The following is a 22,093-nucleotide window of genomic DNA, read 5'->3' on the forward strand; positions in this document are numbered from 1 at the left end:
GGAGGGTCTGGCTTTTCTCCCAACTAGATTGCTTCTGTCATGGTCTATACCTGATGGATGGGCCATCAGCACAGCTTGAAGCCAGGGACTCTCTGGGCCCAGGCTCATTAGCATATCAAAAGAGCCATCCAGCAGTTGGGCTGGTGCTATCTCTCTGCTGAGAAAAAGACTTCAGCTGCCCCTACACACTCAACCCAGATTGTATCGATTTGAAGCGCAATCGATGCAGAGAATCGAATGCGATCGCTTTTCTTCACGGGCGGTTACAGGACGCGCCTGCGGCCCCGCAACCGTCCGTGACATGAACTATACAAACTTGTAGGAAGGCCGCACTCCTGTTATCCACAGTGTAATGTGCCTGGTCATTGTGTCCCACAGTACTAGGGACCCAATCAGCATTGAAGAAAAGTGGAGACCGGCACCATCAGCGTAGTATTTATGCTCTTTATTTATAGACACATTGACATGTTGCAAATAAGCATCAGCGACGTTTCGGAGGTGACCCTCTTATCAAGCTCTGTCAGTGTCTAATCCACAAAACAAACAAATCAGCTTTATATACCCCCTAAACATGGAATTCCACCAATCACATTGTATTTCTGCCTATGGTGACCAATCATCATCCGTCCTGCCAGGCGGACCCGATAGGGAACTGTTACTTAATATGCACAATGTGTGCAACCAATGAGCCTCTCAGCATACGGCTATGATGCGGTGCTATACGATGTGCATAGCGCATCACTGCTTGCAAAGACCGTCGACCAATGAGGAAAGGGCCAATGGAAGCAGTCACCACAGTTACGACCCTGACAGGAGTAGACCTGATGGGAAACCCCTGTCCTCAGTGTGTGGAGCATAGCCCCGCCCAGTCAGACTGGCCTATGACAGTACACGTGGGTGGAATGTAAACAGACATACTGACGCAGAACGGATGGGGATTGGTCACCATAGGCAGAAATACAATGTGATTGGTGGAATTCCATGTTTACACTGTATATAAAAGCTGATACGGTTGTTTTGTGGCTTAGACACTGACAGAGCTTGATAATGGAGGGTCACCTCGGAAACGTCGCTGATGCTCATTTGCAACATGTCAATGTGTCTATAAATAAAGAGCACAATACTACGATGATGGTGCCGTTCTCCACTTTTCTACAGTGTATATGGACTATAGAAACTTCTCAATAAATACAATATCTGACAGTTGTGTCTCATGGATGGCAAGGAATGCACTGATAACTCACAGGATACAAGCATGGCTTCCAAAATTCTCCCATAGAAAATTGCAGCAGTTAAAGATCCCATCAAACATAAGGATGGAAGGGGGGGGGGGGGGGGGGGGGGAAGGGGGGTCAGATGGTGACCTCAGATTTTGACAATGACATGCTTGCTAGTTCAAGAGAGGCTGGTTTGAGCATTTCTGATTATCTCTTGGGATTCTCACATTCAACAATATAGAGACTGTACGAGAGACCAGAAAGTGACAACTACACAGATATAAACACGTTGCTGATGTTAGAGCTCTGAGAGGAATGGCAAAACCAGTTTCAGCTGACAGAAAGGCTACAAATTCAAATAAAGCTATGATAAGCAGAAAAACATCTTGCAATGCAGAATACATTGCAACCCGGCCAGCCAAGACCAGAAAACGGAGGCTGTAGTCTGAACAGGATCACCAAAACTGTTCAACTTAAAGGGATACTGTAGGGGGGTCGGGGGAAAATGAGCTGAACTTACCCGGGGCTTCTAATGGTCCCCCGCAGACATCCTGTGTTGGCGCAGCCACTCCACAATGCTCCGGCCCCGCCTCCGGTTCACTTCTGGAATTTCTGACTTTAAAGTCAGAAAACCACTGCGCCTGCGTTGCCGTGTCCTCGCTCCCGCTGATGTCATCAAGAGCGCACAGCGCAGGCCCAGTATGGTCTGTGTCTGCGCAGTACACTCCTGGTGACATCAGCGGGAGCAAGGACACGGGCGTGCAGGCGCAGTAGTTTTCAGACTTTAAAGTCTGAAATTCCAGAAGTGAACTGGAGGCGGGGCCGGAGCATCGGTGAGTGGCTGCGCCAACACAGGATGTCTGCGGGGGACCATTAGAAGCCCCGGGTAAGTTCAGCTCATTTTCCCCCGACTCCCCTACAGTATCCCTTTAACACTGGAAGAATGTAGCCTGGTCTGTTGAATTTGGTTTTCTACTGAAGCATGATAGGTTCAGAATTTGGAATCAGTAGGATGAATGTATGGATCCAACCTGCCTGGTGTTCACAGTCCAGTCTGATGGTGGTCTGAGAAGCAGTAAAAAAATAAAAATAAAATACAGAATCCTATTAGGAGTATGCAACTAACTTATCTGCACAACGGCATAGTCTAATCATGTCAAGATGGAGCAAACTCTCCAATAGAATGTTTCCAACACCTTGTGGTGCCAAAAGCATTATAATGGACAAGGATGGGCCCTACGTAGTATTAGTTCCCTAAAAAAAAAAAAAAAAAAAAAAAAAAAAAAAAAAACTTTTGAGAGTGTATGTTGTATCTGCACAACTAATGCAGTCCTCCAACCTGGCACTGCCCATAATTGCCTCAGAAAAAAAACTGGAACAATGAGTTCTAGAGGTGCTGGCAGCTATGCAAATTTGTCTACGTTGGGTAGTCACAAAGCCAGGTGAGCAGAACTTGAGTCATGAAACAATGCAAATGCAGCATTATATCTATGAAAGGTAAAACATTTGCATGTTTCCATTATCTGCTGGGCTATTACATATACAGCAGAATCTCTATAGTAAGCCTCTGCCTATAGTTAACTCAGTCCCCAGGTCCCGACCAGTGATGGTCATGGCTAGGAGAACTCATGGACAAGCATGTGCTCAGTTTGGTCAGGTAACAAAGTGGGATGCGAAAGTTTGAGCAACCTTGTTAATCGTCATGATTTTCCTGTATAAATCGTTGGTTATTACAATAAAAAAAAGTCAGTTAAATATATCATATAGGAGACACACACAGTGGTATTTGAGAAGTGAAATGAAGCTTATTGGATTTACAGAAAGTGTGCAATAACTGTTTAAATAAAATTAGGCAGGTGCATACATTTGGACACTGTTATTTTATTGATTCCAAAACCATTAGAACTAATTATTGGAACTCAAATTGGCTTGGTAAGCTCAGTGACCCCTGACAAGTGAATCCAATTATGAGAAAGAGTATTTAAAAGGAGTCAGTTGTAAGTTTCCTTCTTAATTGTCTCTGAAGAGTAGCAACATGGGGGTCTCAAAACAACTCTCAAATGACCTGTAGACAAATATTGTTCACCATCATGGTTTAGGGGAAGGATACAGAAAGCTGTCTCAGATTTCAGCTGTCTGTTTCTACAGTTAGACAGTTAGGAACAGAATGAGGAAATGGAAGACCACAGGCTCAGTTCAAGTTAAGGCAGACCAAGAAAAATCTCGAATAAACAGAAGTGACAAATGGTGAGAACAGTCAGAGTCAACCCACAGACCAGCACCAAAGACCTACATCATCATCTTGCTGCAGACGGAGTCACTGTGCAGTTTAACCATTCAGCACACTTTACACAAGGAGATGCTGTATGCAAGAGTGATGCAGAGGAAGCCTTTTCTCCGCCCACAGCACAAACAGAGCCGCTTAAGGTATGCTAAAGCACATTCGGACAAGCCAACTTCATTTGAAATAAGGTGCTGTGAACTGATGAAACTAAAATCGACTTATTTAGGCATAACAAGGGGCGTTATGCATGGAGGAAAAAGAACACAGCATTCCAAGAAAAACACTTGCTACCTACAGTAAAATATGGTGGTGGTTCCATCATGCTGTGGGGCTGTGTGGCCAGTGCAGGCAGTGCAGGGACTGGGAATCTTGTCAAAGTTGAGAGACGCATGGATTCCACTCAGTATCAGCAGATTCTGGAGACCAATGTCCAGGAATCAGTCACAAAGCTGAAGCTGCGCCAGGGCTGGATCTTTCAACAAGACAGCTACCCTAAACACTGCTCAAACGCCACTAAGGCATTCATGCAGAGGAACAAGTACAACATTATGTAATAGCCATCTCAGTCCCCAGACCTGAATATAATTGAAAATCTGTGGTGTGAGTTAAAGAGACTTATACCAAAGATGTGACAGCGCTCCTCTTCTTATGATCTATACATTTAAAGACAAAAGTTCCACATAGTGCATTACTGTAAAAAAAAAAAAACAATGCAAAAACCATGCAGCCACTCTCATGCGCAGTTGTGACTTTCCGTGCTCCACTCCGTGTTACATCCGCAAACACCCCTCAAATGTAGCAGCTCACCAGATTGACACCACCTCAGAATCCAGGTGGGTCTAGCATTTATATGTAAGGGTCACAGAATCCACTGCTTCACTTCTTCAGTGATAAAATCCAGTATTTAATGCTCAGATCATGAAAAAACAAATAAAACAAATATAGCGTAATACAGCCTTAGTATATAACGTGTTTGGCCTGCCTACACGATATGCGCACTCACTTGAACCAGAAGTTAATGAAGCATATCTGGCCTTTGCAGCCCAGCGGTATCCGTCTCTCGTGCGGTGCCGATGTCCCGTGCCTCCGCTGTGGGATAGTTCCTGGTTCGCCGAATCCTCCGCTGCCCAGTGACACCAGACGCACCTGGCGTCTAACCTACGGACTCATCAGCCCCTGGGACATGACATCGGCATCGCACGAGAGAAGGATATCGCTGGGCTGCAAAGGCCCGATATGCTTCATTAACTTCTGGTTCAAGTGAGTGCGCATATCGTGCAGGCAGGCCAAACACGTTATATACTAAGGCTGTATTACGCTATATTTGTTTTATTTGCAGACTCGCAGACCAGGAAGTGCCACAGTGCATTTCGCAGCCACGTGCGGTGACTAGTGGAAACAACCCTTAAACTTTATAAAGGACTAACATGTTTTGCAGTGCTGTACAATAGATGGGGAGACATTACAGCATAGTTCACAAAGAGCTCTGAAAAGATTTAATCAGTACGATACGAAACCACAAACCAAACGCCAAAACTGCTCAGGTTATAACACCTTTACATTGTGAGCAGGTCAGGAAATATAGTAGGTGTGCGAGTCTCAGATATTATATATGAAATCTATCTTCTGCAGGCAGGCTCAAACTCAAATACACAATGGGGCAAAATTTAAAACTGGGACCAATTTACAGGCCAATGTCTAGTAGCCTCCCTCCCTCCGTTATACAATTCTCTGGTGTCTAATGCTTGGAACACACGATGCAATTTTGTGTCCGATCGTCAGGTGATCGGACAGGAAGTTGTATCATGTGTACATGTCCAAACTGCTCTCGATCGATAAAAGGATCAATTTTCCAATGATAACTTCGCAAAATCGTTCCCTTATCTCGATCGAAAACAGATCGGATATGTCGGAAATAATCACTCGATTCCCGGAGATCGGGCGGGAAATTGCACCGTGTGCTCCCAGCATTATGGACCCCTTCCACCATTGTACAGTTCCCCCATGTCTAATTGCCCCCCTCCAACCCCTATACAGTTCCCTAGCGGCCCCCACCCTACCCTATACATTTCCCTGGTGTCTAGTGCGCCCCTCCCGCCAATACAGTTCCATGGTGGCTAATGCCCTCCCCCCTCCAATACCCTACTCAGTTCCCTGCTGTATAGTGCAACCCCCCACCTCCCCTATACAATTCACTGGAGTCTAATGGCACCACTCCATCCCCTATACAGTCCCCTGGTGTATAGTGACCGCTCCCTGCCCTATACAGTTCCCTGGTGTCAAGTGGCCCCTCCCCCTATACAGTTCCCTTGTTGATTATGCCCCCTCTATACAATTCCAGTTCCCTAATGCCCCCCCATACAGTTTCCTGGTGTCTACTGCCCCCCCCCCCCCCTCCCAAAGTACCCTAATGCCCCCCTATACAGTTCTCTCAACTCCCTTCACATCGGGGCTTCATAGTTTCAGCGCTCACCGCTTGTTGGTCAAACATAATGCAAACTGGGGAAACCACTTGCAGGCCAAATTTGATGGCACCGCGAGACAGAGTTTGAAATGTATGATCTATGAATGAGAGTGAAATGTGTATCAAAGCAATGTGCTGCAACACAGAACTGTCAACATAGGAAACTATGCTATGGTGTAGAGATCACGATTCACATGATCGCTGCTGTATTTGTTGTACAGGCTGCCCCAGGAATGGTCATAGCTCTTTTTCAGAATCAGAATCATTTTTATTTGCCCAAATAAGTTTGCACTAACAGGACAAGGAATTTGACTTGTCAGTTAATTAATGGACACAGGCAATACAATACAAGGGCAGAAAGTATGTACTTAACCACTTAACGACCAGCCAACGCCGATAGGCGGCGGCTGGTCGCATGTGGGTTTCCATGGTTCCATGTCAGTTCACGGCGGGTGGCTCCGTGAACAGCCTGCGAGCCTCCGATCGCGGCTAGCAGGCTAAATGTAAACACCCAGGGAAGTAATCCCCGGTGTTTACATCGTACGGCGCTGTTGTCACCGCAGTGCCGTAAAGGAGATCGGAAGCCTATCTAAAGCGGTACAGGACGGATCGCTGTCCTGTACCGCCTACACTGAGAAGGGGAGGGAGAGAAGGAGAGGGAGTGGAGAATAGCGCTGCGGAGGGGGGCTTTGAGGAGCACAAGAGAGCGGTGGCCATCAGACCCCAGCAGGACATCATCAGCTGGTCCTTAAGTGGTTAAAAATTATTAGAAACTGCGGTACAGCTTCAACTTTGAGAAGCTGGCAAAACGGCAGAAAAGTGCTCTCACCAATCCAATGAGAACTTTTGGTGAAGATCATGTGACTGTAAACCAAACAATAGACAAAGACCTGGGAATCTGCATTGCACATTACCTATGGATCACTGTCACGAATGTTAATTCTGTAAAGGTTTAATAAAAGGTTGCCAGATTCCGCCAGCGTCTGCCTCCTGGGCACTACCATCCCCAGCAACCTAAGAAGAAGCAAACTCCACCAAAATGCAGAAACAAGGCTCAACAATGCCTGTTCTTTCTGCGCAAGTTTGGCTTGCTTCTACTCTGCCACCATCGAGTCGATTCTCTGTTCCTCCATCATTCTATGGCACGTGAGCGTCTCCACTAGGGACAAATACCATCTACAGAGAGACATCAAAGCCACTGAGAAGATCATTGCCCACCAACCCTGGACCTTCTGTACTTCGCTAGACTGCAATCCTGGGCTGTCAGCAACTGCTCTGTCTCAACCTACTCCCATCAGGTCGCCGCTTCAAGACCATCTCCACCAGGACCTCCAGGAACGCCTTCTTCCCCCAATCCGTCCTGGCCCAGGCCAATACACACCCTGAACTAGCAAGCCACCATGTGATATTCAACTTGCAAATCACACTGCACAATGTTTAATTGTCTTACTGTAATATGCATAATGTGTACCCATGTATGTGTCTTCTGCCCTTGAAGGTCTACTGAGCGGTCTATGCCAAAAATAATTCCTTGCATTTTACCTTGTACTTGGTGAATAAAATGAATTCTGAAAAGAAAAAAAAAAAAACACAGCCTTTCAATATATACCAGTGAATCTTTTTGTTGATTCAGAGAACAGCCTTATCTGAAATTCCAGTCTCTTATCAGCACACCACAACCACCATATCACAGAGAGGAATTCAGGAAACCGAGAGGGGTGCATGTTTAGTGCTCCACTGGGACCACTGAGTGACTCACTGTTCAGATGTAATAAAAATCTGCCAGCTGAATCACACCCACACTGGTCACTTGAAACTGCACTGAAACACAATAGAATCTAGGTATAGTAAACTAATTCATTAGGTCTCACTAAACAAGTCTGTATAAATATAACATTTATGACCTATTCTGTTGGGGGAGGGTGCAGGTTTGTGCTTGTTCGACAGGCAACCACAGGATTCCAGCATTATTTATTTATTGTACTTATAAAGCGCCAACATCTTACGCAGAGCTGGACATTAGTTTAGGTTGCAGACAATATCTAGGGGTGACATACAGCAAAATGACAATACAGGAATACAAGAAAGATCATGCAGCACAGTATGAGTACAAGGTATTGCTTAGTCCGTCACGGGAGGGGAGCATGGAGATTAGGCAAGTTAGGTTCACTCAGATGCATAGCATGTGTGTACAGTAATGGAGGTGCATGATCAGGTAGGACACAAAAGTAGGACGACCCTGCCCAAAGGCTTACAATTTAGAGGGAGAGGTAGGGACATGAAAGGTAGGGGCCAGAGTTCAGCTGCGGGTTTAGAGCACTTTAGGGGGGGGGGGGGGGGGTAGGCCAGAGTGAAAAGGTGAGTTTTGAGGGCTTTCTTGAAGATGTTGAAAAAGGGGGCTGCCCTAATGGGTGGAGGTATTGAGTTCCATAGTGTTGGAGCAGCTCTTGAGAAGTCCTGGAGGCGTGTATGGGACTGGGTGATGGGGGGGGGGGGGGGGGGGGGGCGGGGTTTTGGGGGCCAGTTGCGGGCAGAGAGGTAGAAAAGGATGGAGTGGGAGCGATCAGGCCAGAGGGGGCAAATACTGCTAATCCTCAGCTCAGCTGTAATCCAGGATGCATAGTACGCCAATTCGTACGATCATCCGCCTTCAGCCAACTTCTTGGTCACATGGGATGCCAATGCATTCCACTATCCACCTCCAGCTGCATTTCCAGGTCACATGGGATGCCAGCCCGTGACCATTTCCCGATTAGGATCCGGAACTTAGGTGGCGCACGCCTGCGCTCACAAAACAGCTGCCATGAATGGGGGAGCCTCGCCTACACTGCATGACTCCATACAAACCACATGGCATCCCAATAATGGTGTCCCTTTAAGCGCTGCCTCTGTCGATTGACATCGATAGCATATGGAGACTCTCCTGAAGCGTCCCGTCCGGGATAGGGAAACAAACTGAGGTACTTCTGTGGATGTTGTCTACTTATACTGGCTGCCTGCCCATTATGCAAATGTGTATCTTTTAGCTTCCGGTCAATAGTGGGAGGGGAGACGAGTCTCAAGGAGGGGTGCTGTCCTGATAGACGTCCTGGGAAAAATAGATTATAGGAAGTGTTTCTGGTGTTGAAACCATCATAATTACTGTAAAGGTGGTTATCGATAATAATTTACTGCATTCTACTAAATGTCACAACAGTGCCTCTTTAACGAGAAACAGAGACGAGGGGAGGGAGTCAAATAATGCATTCTTACCTGGGGCTTCCTCCAGCCCCATCACCATCGTTGCCTCCGTTCACCATCTTCCCATGTGCCTCCGTTCGCCTATCGGCCCCGGTAATCCACCTTCAGTCGCGTCACTTGGGCTCTTTTGTGCATGTGCGACCCGTTCACTTTGCTGAAAGCGTTCTGCACCTATGCAGTGCTACCTGCGCAAGTGCAGAACGCCCCCAGCGACGCGAACACATCCGTGCGGTCGAGCATGAGCAGAAGAGCCGAAATGATGCAACTGAAGGGGGATAACCGGAGCTGACAGCAGGCGAACAGAGGCACTCGGAAAGATGGCGAGGGAGGCAACGGTGGTCATTGGGCTGGAGGAAGCCCCAGGTAAGTATGAATTATTTTACCCTTCCCCGACCCAGGTTAGCTTTAACGACCAGTTATTATATGAGTAAATGCACCTTATGAGATACACAAGTGACATGAATGGAATGTCGTATGTATGTATGTTTAGTGTTCACTCTCATATGTCTTTGCTTCTAGTTACTGGAGTTCAGTACCTGGGTATTATTTGAGTTCGATTCCAGATGTCCTGGATGCTATTTGGGTTCAGTGAAGTATGTTGATGCATTCCTGAATCCTGCTACAGCCAGTTTGAGCGGGTAGTCGTGGGATAATGGTGCATGAGATACGCATGCGTATTAAGTAAGCCATTGTTTTCCCATTCAGTGAGCACGAGGTGTCCACACTCGGCTGTGTTGTATTGCACAAAAGCGGATATCATAGATTTGTACTGTAATCACACGCCTACGACAGCGACCGTATATGCGCTTGCGTGCGTTATGGTTTAGGGAGTATAATTGGGTTGGGAAAACGCCTGGACTCCGGGACTTTTGCTGAGACCAACAGACATGATGGATTGTGTCGCCAGGTGTTTTCCCCTACAGAGGATTGACGGAGTCCCCTCTTCCTTGGGTGATGTTGCTACAACACTTGGTAAAGAAATGTTGATGCATGCTTACTAATAATTACTAACCCTAAAGGTGGCCATACACTGGCCCGATTCGCGGCCGTTTCGACAGCAGATTCAATCCTGGGATCGAATCTGCTGCCAATCGTTTGCGCTAAACGCACCCGCCGATCCGATTTCCTCCTGAAATCGGATCGATCCGTCGATCGCGCCGTGCGGGAAATTACCCTCGATCGCCCGCGGGTAGGGAGCGCGTCGCTAGCGGCAGCCGATCCGGTATACATTACCTGACGCTGGCTCCCGGGCGTCTTCTCCGAGCTGCACCCGCTCCATCCCGGCGCTTCCTGTCACTGCAGTGACCAGGAAGTTCAAATAGAGGGCGCTCCATTTGAACTTCCTGGTCACAGATTGTGGGGACAGGCGGCAGCGGCGGCTCCACAGATTGTGATCGGTTTCAGGCTGAAATCGATTCACAATCTGTTTGCAGTAAAGGCAGCCATACGATCCCTCTCTGATCAGATTCGATCAGATAGGGATCTGTCAGCTGGTCGATCTAATGGCAAATCGACCAGTGTATGGCTACCTTTAAACTAGGATTCTGCAAGCCTAGATAATTTTAACAGGATTGTAGCTCAATAAATATTGTTATTGAATATTTTCTCATGTTTTGCTGCAATTAATTTTACCCACTACGGTCGTGAGCGAAGTTAGAGGGTTTAAAAACCCTTCCCGTGAGGCAAAACACCTTTACACTGCATCAATGACTGATTGCAGAGTTGCTGTCCCACTTTATCATGCAAAGTGCCTTTTGCCTGAACCATAATGATACGAGGCATTTTTTTCTATGTACTGCTAGGAAAGCGTGATTTTCACACCTCAGTCTAAGAACTATTATTTATGTTATCTTTGGAGACTGAAGAAAGGGATACGAATAGAAGATCAGTCCTACAAAAATAATCTTCCCATGCAGCATGCTAAAGGCAATTAGTGCAAATGCAGCCCTGGGAAACCGAAAGTATGGCTTCTTAGCTTGAAAGCCAACCTCACCTTTGCAAGGCTGTGTATTTTATTCTACAGGTAGTGCAGGCTGTTCACTTTAAAGGATACCCGAAGTGACATGTGACATGATGAGATAGACATGGGTATGTACAGTGCCTAGCACACAAATAACTATGCTATGTTCCTTTTTTGGTTTCTCTGCCTGAAAGAGTTAAATATCAGGTTTGTAAGTGGCTGACTCAGTCCTAACTCCGACAGGAAGTGACTACAGTGTGACCCTCACTGATAAAAAAAAATTCCCCTTTTATCTCTTTTTTTGATCTCAGAAGCCATTTCTGCTAGGAAAGTGTTTTAGGGCTGGTGCACACCAAAACCCGCTAGCAGATCCGCAAAACGCTAGCAGATTTTTAAACGCTTTTTTTTATTTTTATGAGGCGTTTTGCTAGCGTTTTGCGGATTGCTGCTGCGGTTTTCAGTATAGTAGATTTCATATATTGTTACAGTAAAGCTGTTACTGAACAGCTTCTGTAACAAAAACGCCTGCAAAACCGCTCTGAAGTGCCGTTTTTCAGAGCGGTTTGCGTTTTTCCTATACTTAACATTGAGGCAGAAACGCATCCGCAATCCAAAAAATGCCTCACCCCGGGAGTATGCGTTTCTGCAAAACGCCTGCCGCTCTGGTGTGCACCACCCCATTGAGATACATTGACCAAGCGGATCTGAAAACGCCCAAAAAGCCGCTCGGTATGCACCAGCCCTTATAGTTGGAATTTCTTATCAGTGAGGGTCACACTGTAGTCACTTCCTGTCCGAGACAGGCTGTCTTCCAGTGCGTCTCTCTTCCCTCCTCTGGCTGTTTGGTCTGCCGTTTTGCTGCAATTTCCTACGTAAGTTCCACCTACCTCACCTCTATATTGCTTTGCGCTTAGCATTGTTTTTATCACCTTTCCCAGGTTATCTATTACTATGCACTTTATGATGCACCTTGCTATTTATTGATTATGTGTGCACATGCATGTAAACTATAGTATACACCCTCATATCGTTTCTATATCTGGGCCACACTATTAGTCGGCCCATTTTTTATTCATTACTCATTTATATGGATGTGCAATCTCCAATTTGTTTTTTTCTAACATAATATAACCAATCAGGTGGTATTTCACATTGTTTATATGTTTTTATGACTTTCAGACGCCAGATGTTGTTATTACATTATTGTATGATTTATTATGTGGTCTAGAGACCCTGGTGGTCGCATGTTGTGACGGTTTTAATTGATCTTATGGATTTTTTATGGGTTTTGAATACAATAAACATTTATACTGTTTGATTATTATTAGCCTGGTGCTGCATATGGGGGTAATCTTTTCTCTTTTTCTTTTGATCTAATCAACCAATCACATGGCAGTTCAATGCATTTAGGGGTGTGGTCCTGGTCAAGACAATCTCCTCAACTCCAAACTGAATGTCAGAATGGGAAAAAAGGCGATTTAAGCAATTTTGAGCGTGGCATGGTTGTTGTTGCCAGACGGGCCGGTCTGAGTATTTCACAATCTGCTCAGTTACTGGGATTTTCACGAACAAACATTTCTAGGGTTTACAAATTGTGTGAAAAGGGAAAAACATCCAGTATGCGGCAGTCCTATGGCTGAAAATGCCTTGTTGATGCTAGAGGTCAGATGAGAATGGGCCGACTAATTCAAGCTGATAGAAGAGCAACGTTAACTGAAATAACCACTCATTACAATCGAGGTATGCAGCAAAACATTTGTGAAGCCACAACACGCACAACTTTGAGGCAGATGGGCTGCAACAGCAGAAGCCCCACCGGGTACCACTCATCTCCACTACAAATAGGAAAAAGAGGCTACAATTTGCAACAGCTCACCAAAATTGGACAGTTGAAGACTGGAAAAATGTTGCCTGGTCTGATGAGTCTCGATAGAGTCAGAATTTGGCATAAACAGAATGAGAACATGGATCCATCATGCCTTGTTACCACTGTGCAGGCTGGTGGTGTAATGGTGTGGGGGATGTTTTCTTGGCACACTTTAGGCACCTTAGTGCCAATTGAGCATCGTTTAAATGCCACCGGCTATCTGAGCATTGTTTCTGACCATGTCCGTCCCTTCATGACCACCATGTCCCCATCCTCTGATTGATACTTCCAGCAGGATAATTCACGTCACAAAGCTCGAATCATTTAAAATTGGTTTCTTGAACATGCCAATGAGTTCACTGTACTAACCATCACCACAGTTATCAGATCTCAACCCAATAGAGCATCTTTGGGATGTGATGGAACGGGAGCTTCGTGCCCTGGATGTGCATCCCACAAATCTCCATCAACTGCAAGATGCTATCCTATAAATATGGGCCAACATTTCTAAAAAAAAATGCTTTCAGCACCTTGTTTAATCAATGCCACGTAGAATTAAGGCAGTTCTGAAGGCGAAAGGGGGTCAAACACTGTATTACTATGGTGTTCCTAATAATCCTTTAGGCGAGTGTAGACCCTGTACAAGCATGCAGCAGATTGGGTGTTGCTGACATTATTGTCAGATCTGACAAGATTATCTGCATGCTGGTTTCCAGTGTTACTCAGATTCTACTGCAGCCAAAAAGATCAGCAGTACTGCCAGGCAACTGGCATTGCTTAAAAGGAAATATAAAGGTCAGCTTCCATATTTCACTGTCCTTTAACCACTTCACGTCCCTGGGGTTTTCCCCCTAAAAAAACCAGAACAATTTTCTACATTTCCCACTCTTCCCATTCATTCGCCAATAACTCTATCCCTACTTAGCACACACAAATGATCTGTACCTTTTTTTTCCCGTCACCAATTGGGTGGTAATTTTTGCTAAGAATTATATTATTATTTTCTATGCATTTAAAGGGAACAAGGGGTAAAAAATGAAAAAGTCATTATTTCCCAGTTTTCAGCCATTATAGTTTGAAAATAAAAGTTGCTGCTGTAAGTTAAACCCACACATTTTATTTATCCATTTGTCCTGGTTATTTCACCATTAACATTTTAATCCTAGTACAATGTATGGTGACATTATATATTTTCTTTCCTCCTTTATAATTTGATCCTCCCCCCAGTTAGCCAAATGTGCACCTACATATTCCCCCTCCCACACAGTTGGTCAGGTGTGCCACTGGATACCCCCCCCCCCCCCCCAGATGTGGATCTTTATTCACCCCCCCCAAAGTTGGCTAAATGTGTGTTTATTTCAGCCTTCCCTCCATAGCCAGGTGTGTGCCCCATTACCCCCACCATGGTTATCCAGTGTGTTGCTCCCTTCCCCCCCTCAACAGAGCAGAGGGGTCTCTTTAAAGATCCCCCCCTTGATCGGCGCAGGGAAGCTATGTACAAGAAAACTCTCACCTAATCTTGTTCCTGCGCCAGCGATCGGCCTTCCCTTCATTCAGTACCGCCGACAACCTCTACGTGCAGAATGGATCGGGTCCCGGCTTGATGACTATATATCTATATCTATCTATCTATTCTGACTACTCTCTGCCTGCCGCCTGCACTAACCTCTGCCTGGATTTTGACTACTCTCTGCCTGCCGCCTGCACCGACCTCTGACTGGATTTCGACTACTCTCTGCCTGCCCACTTCACCGACCTCTGGCTGGATTTTGACTACTCTCTGCCTGTACCAACCTCTGCCTGGATTTGGACAACTGTCTGCCTTATTTGTACAGTTTCACATTTTTTTAAGTTTATTCATAAATTTAATTCAACAAATTTGTGTTCTAGTCTTTTATTCATATGGAGAATGTCTACCAGACTTTTATTCTGGCATATTTATGACTTAAGAATTGGAGTCCTAAAATTCTTGTAAAAAAATAAATAAATGTACCGCTTTTGACTCATAATTCCAGACAGAAATGCACCGCCAGGGAGGTTAAATCCTCTTTTAATCCTGTGCGTTCCCCCTCCTGTTACTCTGTGGTCCCAGTGTCAGGATTCATATTAGAGAGACTTTAGAATTCTCTAAAGCTTAACATAACGTGCTATTTGCCCAGGGCTCTGATGGGGTACAGTTTCCCATAGCCATATTGTAATATACCCCCAAAGGCCAACTGCCACTCACTCCTCACCCAGTACTCAGACTTGATATGCAGTCTCTCAGGTGGACCCTGCTAAGTGCTTCTCTAATAGTGACTGCAATTCCTGGCTGCTCTGAAGTTCCTTGTGAAGATTAGCCTCTTTTGTTGCTGTCTCTAAAGATGGATTGCCAGGCTGGCAGCAAAATGATGGACAGGGGAAAGTAGCAACAAAATTTCCCCGTAAGTTTCTACCCAGTCACAGCTCCAGAGCTTATGGTGGGCTGAGGCAGGCTCTGTCAAGCGTCTGTACGGTGCCTTTAACCGTCCAGGCGGCTATGCAGGCTTTATGTGATCGTGGACTAATCTGGTAACAGAAGCCAGGTCCTCAATTTGCAGGTACAGACGGGCGGAGGCCCAGCAGAAGGGAGAGTGAGAGATGGAGGTGACAGGGAAGACGGTACCTGTCCCCAGGAGCTGGGAGGAAGAGTAAGTCGCAACCGAGTGAAAGAGGAGGCCGGGTCTCTGAGCAGCTGGTGGTTTCTGGCTGTCAGCTGCGGGTAGCGATGTTCTGATGCTGCGGGGGATATCCGTGGTCTGGGAGACCGATGCATAGTTTCGAAACACGGGCAGCAGCGGTGTCTTGGCTTCAGCGCAAGCCAGGGCCATGTGGCCAATCAGGCGGGGAGCGGCAGCACGCCCATTCAATCACAGCGGCCTGCAATTCTGACAGGACCTGAAGGTCCCGGAGGCGGGACCAAGGTTCTGTCATTGAGCTAGTGATTGGCTCAATGACAGAGCCTTGGTCCCGCCTCCGGGACCATTGGGTCCTGTCAAAATAGCAGATTGGAAGGGAGTGTTGCGGTTCCCCCACCGGATTGACCACATGGTGCTGGCTCACGCTGAAGCGTGGGACTCCTCTTCAGCTGATTGGTGAGTATCAGGGCACATGGACGAGCCGACATGGGGACACAAAGGGGGGGGGGGCACTCACAGGGATAAAAGAGAACATAAAAAGCAGGGGAAAGAAGCACACCAGACGGGGGACAGTAAAAGCACAGGGGGACATAATAAACAGGAGAGGGACAGTGGCATCACCTTAGGACTGGACACCTTCGGACTAGAAGATGCACGTTGTAAGGTCCATTGTATTTTTACGACGTCAGGGCGCCGAGACACGGGCTGCAGCTCAAACTTCTGGGTCTCGAGGAGCCGCTGACGTCACTAAAGCACAGGGTGGCTCTCTCAGGTCATTGGATAAGCAGAGGATGCGTTCCCAGTACGCGCTCCGCAGATGTAAACACTGATGCACGTGTGACAGCTGATGTGTTGACACGCTGAAAGCTTATTGGTTTTGTTTCAATTCTGCTTTGTGTTGATTGGTTAGTCCTTGGATTTAAACTCAGAAAGCACCCTCAGTCATTGCACGTGATAGCATTAGCTGTGGCTTGTTGCTGGGTATAGAGGGTATGCGCCCTCTATCTCTGATTCCTGTTGCCGATTACTGCTTGTATCTTGACCACGCTAACCTGATTAAAGCCAATGTTACCCCTCCTAAAAAAAAAAAAGTCACCTAAGGAGAGGGAAGGCTCTGAGTCCTAATGAGCCTTCCCTCTCCTCTCCCGGTGCCCTCAGGATCCTCCGTTCAAATCCCCCGCCGCGGGGGACTTCGGAAGTCTTCGGGAGCCGAGTCCTCCCGAAGACAGGCGGCTCCATACTGCACACGCGCGAGTGTGTCATAGACATGAGCGAGTCATAGAGGGCGCTCGCATATGCACAGTATCCAGCGGCCCGTCTTCGGGAGCCCGAGTGCTCCCGAAACCTCCCTTCGGCGGCTGAAGTGGCAGTATTTGACCAAACTGGTCGAATACTGCTACGGGGGATCCTGAGCGGGACCGGGCACCAGGAGAGGAAAATCTCATTAGGACCGAGCCTTCCCTCTCCTTAGGTGAGTATCTGACTTTTCTATTTATAAATGGGTTCCCATTAGCTTTAATTCCTGTTGCCGACTCCTGCTTTGTTTCCTGACCACGCTACCTCTGATTGATTCCCTGTTGCCGACTACTGCCTGATACTGGATTACACTTGAACGCTGCCTGGACCGATTCTGGCCTCCCTTGAGTACGATATCTCCACAAAGTGTATCTGGACTTCCCTGTCATACCTCGAACGCTGTCCCTACAGTCACCTGACTGATTCATCTGGACAGCATCATCTTCTAGGCCACAGGTGACTATATATACAGACATACTTGTGAATACTGTGCTTATTACGTTTCTAGTTTACAGGGTTTGTCGGTGGATTACTAGCTGTCAGTCTGTATGCTACATCTACCTGCAGGGCGTATTGTAGTATTAAGCTATGTAGAAGTTCTTGCAGGTGTTACGGGCTGGGCTATAGGTCAGTCATATGGGCATACAGCCTGACCTATAGGTCATTGACCAGACAAGCCTGACACATGGACTCCCCCCCCCCCCCCCACACACACACTTTTGGGGGGACAAAGTGCGTCTTATCCGAAAAATACGGAACCCCTTTCCCATCTCTCTGCAGCTCTCCTCTGCCTCTCTGCTCTATGATAAGAAGCAGAGAGGCAAGCTGCAGTGTCTTGACCCCGGGGTCGTGGCCATTTCTTTTTCTCGGGTTACCTTTAAGGGGAGCATTGGAGGAGGTTATAGAGAGTGTTCAAGAGGTTAACAGCAGAGGGGAACAAAATAGTTCCTCTGCCTTGAGGTCCTGGTGGAGATGGCCCACAACCTCTGGCCTGATGGGAGCCAACTGAAGAATTGGTGGTCTGGGTGTTAGCAATCGTTGGCAATCCTCAACGCTCTGAATGCAGTCTAGAGTTGTAGAAGAGGTCAAGTGAAGGGCTTCCCGACGATCCTCTACATTGATCTGATGACCCTCTAGTTTGTATTTGTCACTGGTGCTGGAGCCAAAATACCAGACCAGGATGAAAGAAGAGGACAGATTCAATGGTCGTGGTGTAGAAGCTTGTCAGCATCTCCTAGGCCATACCAAACTTCTTCAGTTGGCAAAGAATAATCTCTGCTAGGTTTTCCTCTGGGTAGAAGCGGTGTGGGCCTTCCAGCTTAGGTCGTTAGAAATGGTTGTGCCAAGGAAGCAGACACAGGATACTATTTCTACCTCAGTGCCATCAATGTAGATTGGATGTGGGCCAGAGGCATCTTTCCTGAAGTCGATGATCATCTTGACGGTTTGGATGTGTTGAGGACCAACTTTTTCTCTTTACACTAGTGGCATATTCTATCAACCTGCTGACGGTAGGCCTGCTTGTCATATTTGGGTACAAGGCCAACAATGGTAGTGTCATCAACAGATTTGATGATCTTGAGTTTGCCGTGCATCTGCAGTTATTCATGTAGAGGGAGAACAGGATTGGTGACAGGATGCAGCCTTGTAGTGTACCCTTATTGCTGACCCTTGGTTGAGAGGAGATATTACCCAGCTTGATGACTTGGGACCTGTTATTCCAGAAGTCTATTATCCATAGGCGTAGGGTGGGATGGAACTCGAGTGCTACATGTGTAAACATAAGGTTAAGCACCAATGAATCCGTTTCGATGTGCAAGATCCGTCCCTTGGAGTCAACAGGACTGAACGTATTATCACAAAATGATCTGCACCATCTAAAATCTCTGTTTCATTAAATCTTCATAAAATTTATAAATAGCATGACAAGCAGTGCCGGGTCTATGACGACGCGCAGCGTTTCAAATCTACTTGATTCTTATTCAAGCCATCAGACCAAATGCATGATTGTTTTGTAGGGGAAGATGCAGAGGCAGGTGCCAAGCTAAAGTCCAGTAGAAGGATCCTGGTGTACAAGTATGATCTATCCAGGTGGTCGCTAATGAGCTCCAGGCAGATTGCTCCATAAGCGAACTGAAACAAGTCCAGTACAGGCAAAGTAGAGTGTTTAAAGTTGGGTCAGGACCACTCTTTCGAAGGTCTTCATAATGAAGGATGTAAGAGCCTGCGCAGGCGCAGTATGAGTCAGATGTCAGGATGCGCGGGCACAAATGTCTGCGCAAGCGCAGAAGACCTGAACCAGCCAGCAGGTTATGATAATTAAGGGCAGTCAGTGAGACACCAAGGAGAACTGGGACTGCGGCTAGGGAATGAAACGGCTGCTAGGGGCTGAAAGAAGCCCCAGGTGAATAAACAGTTTGTAATCCTCCTCACCTCGTAAGTCCTTTAACATAAAACTTTTTTTTTTCTACTATTTTAGGGGGAAATCACAATAGCAGCAGCCGATCGCACCTGTAATTGCGGTGAAATGCATGCTTGGAATCTACTGAAAATTAGGATTGCACCGCTGTTTCTGCTAATAGGATAAGGAGCCACAAAGCACTTCTGCTGCTTTCTTGCCGCTAGTCTGTTTTAACCACTTGGGCCCCATACCCCCTCCCCTTAGTGACCAGGCCATTTTTTACAAATCGGCACTTCTCAACTTTAACGGTTTACTGCTCGGTCATACAACTCAGCACCCAAATGAATTTTACCTACTTCTCACAAATAGAGCTTTCTTTTGTTTATATTTGATTGCTTGTTAGTTTTAGTTTTTATAATTGTAATCAAAAATAACAAATTTTGTTGAAAAAACAAAACAAACAAACCACATACCGATAAGTTAATAGGCTACCCCCTAAGCTGGCCCTAGACTAAGATACATACACTACATACATAGATAGACATATGGGTATGGCAGGGATTAGATTGTGAGACCCTCCGAGGGACAGTTAGTGACAAGACAATATTCTCTGTACAGCGCTGCCTCAGATGCCAGCGCTATATAAATACTTTTTAATAAATAAAATAAAAAGCCTGCCAGCTCCGATCATACGCTGGCAGGCTGATTACTGGGACCCACTGTGCGCGCTGACATGAGCTCACACTCGTTCAAACTCCCGTCAAATCTCATTCCTCACGAGATGACGCATACGTCTGAGGAAAATAGAGCTGCGGATTCGCCGACATTCAGCGTTAGGCGGTCGGGAAGCGGTTACGGGACCCAGCAGGAGACTTCATAGGGAACAGATAGACCTCCATTCACACCACCCTCCACAACACACAACAATGTGGTTGGCTGAACAGTGTGGACAAACTTTACTACAAAATATCTGAAACCTAGCAGTTCAGGAGGGTACCGTCCACCCAATCAAGTTAACAGAATTTCCCTATGAAGTTTCCTGCTTGGTCCCCTAAAGTAGACTGGCACCCAGGCCTGGATTTACATCACAGGAGCCTATGGGCACAGATGTCCTGGGAACCTACACTTCGCCCTCCATGAACCTACAAACACAAGCCGAACCATCATAGGTATCTACAGGTGCCCCTTAGTATTAGGTAGCCAGAGCTATCCTCAGTATTAAGTAACTAGATGTGCTCCCAAGTATTAGGTACAGTAACTATAGATGCCACCAGCTGAAGGGATAATATGTCAGTGGAATGCCAAGAGCAGGCTGAGTAACCCCACTCTCACCAGGAGAGTGAGGTAGGAGGGGACAGGTAAGGTAGGAGGGAGGCACTCTAGGAGGGGAGTAAGCCGCCTTTCCATCACCAGGTGCCTGTAGGCACGTGCCTAATTGCCTTATGGTAAATCCGGCCCTGCTAACGCCATAAACTTTCCCTCTTTAGTGCACGGTGCTGACATCTCTAGGAAGATTGCAGCTACCATAAAGAGACAAATTCAGACAACAGAGTGAAACATGGGGGAAGAAGTGAATGTAGATGCAAAAATAAGCACGTTTCATAATCCACAGTGCAAGGAATGTCTGCATTAAATAACAGTTACTGTAACATTCCTTCCAAGCTGTATCCAAACTACAAGAAAGTTGTTGCATGTGCAAGTAGTGTTCTATATAGTACTGCACAAGCAGCAGCCTCTATACAACCCCCCATCCCCTCCAGCCACGTGAGCTCTCACCTGTGTGACGCCCGTGTGTCCGCAGTGTCAGCCCTCCTCTGCCATGTCACACACCCAGCTCACCGGCCACCGTACAACACTCGACCCCTCTCTGCCAACTCTCGCTCCCGTTACCCCGTCACATCAACCAGAGAGCGCTCAGTAATAGCCCCGCCCCCGGTAGTGACGCTGCGGAGGCGACGGCGCAGCTGTTTCCTTGTGCTGCCCAAAGTTTCCCGCGGCTCTGCCTCCTCCGCGTGTCTGGGTCCCGCCCCCTACGCGTGCTAGACTCACGTGTGCTGTCACAGGAGCCATCCCTGGTCCGCTTATGACGCGGCACCAGGAGGCAGAAACTTGAAGTGAGCAGAGTGTCTGGACTGCCGCCGCCCGCCTGTCTGGTTCACTGGAGTCTAGATGCGGCGCCCTCTTCCCACCCTGCCGCGCACATGATAAGGGTGGTGGGCAGAGCGGAGGAAACATCGGGAAGAGGAGTGACGCTGCCTGCCTACCTGTATTGCTCAGCAAGTGCCACACGTGGAGGACAAGGATGCTGCAGAGGGATCAGAGGACAAACCATCTCATCATCCCCGTCATCACGCTGCCCATCTGCCTTCCCACAGCAAGTGCAGTACCGCTGCCTAACCCATCAGGTGCATCAATACGACGAATACAGGGAATCCCCGACTAACGAACGACCCCTGGAGTGGACGTTTTTGCAACTTTATCAGATTTTGCAACCGGTTGCACTTATTTACAGATATAGCTATCAGACAGTCCAACCTAGCCGTTGACTTCAACCTATCTGTATCAGAAAGTGCAACCCGACCAAACCCTAATCTCACACAGAACCCTCCCCTCTTGCTCAATTAATAACCCCCCTGAAGGGAACAACAATCCCCCCTCTTGCTCAACTAATAACTCCCCCCTGGAGGGAACCAGGGCTGTGCAGTCG

The 22,093-nt window shown here is 47.0% G+C and overlaps 1 protein-coding gene across 2 annotated transcripts in view; it reads right to left on the reverse strand.

Annotated features, from left to right (window-relative positions):
- SETX (senataxin) overlaps positions 1-21,819 on the reverse strand; it is a 142,081-nt gene extending 120,262 nt beyond the window's left edge. Inside the window, exon 1 of one of the 2 annotated variants that reach the window (XM_068248869.1) lies at positions 21,651-21,819. In XM_068248869.1, the coding sequence (XP_068104970.1) occupies positions 21,651-21,718 (68 nt within the window). In that variant the 5' untranslated portion in view covers positions 21,719-21,819. Of the gene's footprint in view, positions 1-21,162; positions 21,311-21,650 lie in introns of those variants that run through there. The other variant, XM_068248870.1, reaches the window with a different exon arrangement.
- Positions 21,820-22,093: the final 274 nt, after the last annotated feature.

This window comes from Hyperolius riggenbachi, chromosome 8, assembly GCF_040937935.1.
Source record: "Hyperolius riggenbachi isolate aHypRig1 chromosome 8, aHypRig1.pri, whole genome shotgun sequence".
NCBI classification, from domain to species: domain Eukaryota; kingdom Metazoa; phylum Chordata; class Amphibia; order Anura; family Hyperoliidae; genus Hyperolius; species Hyperolius riggenbachi.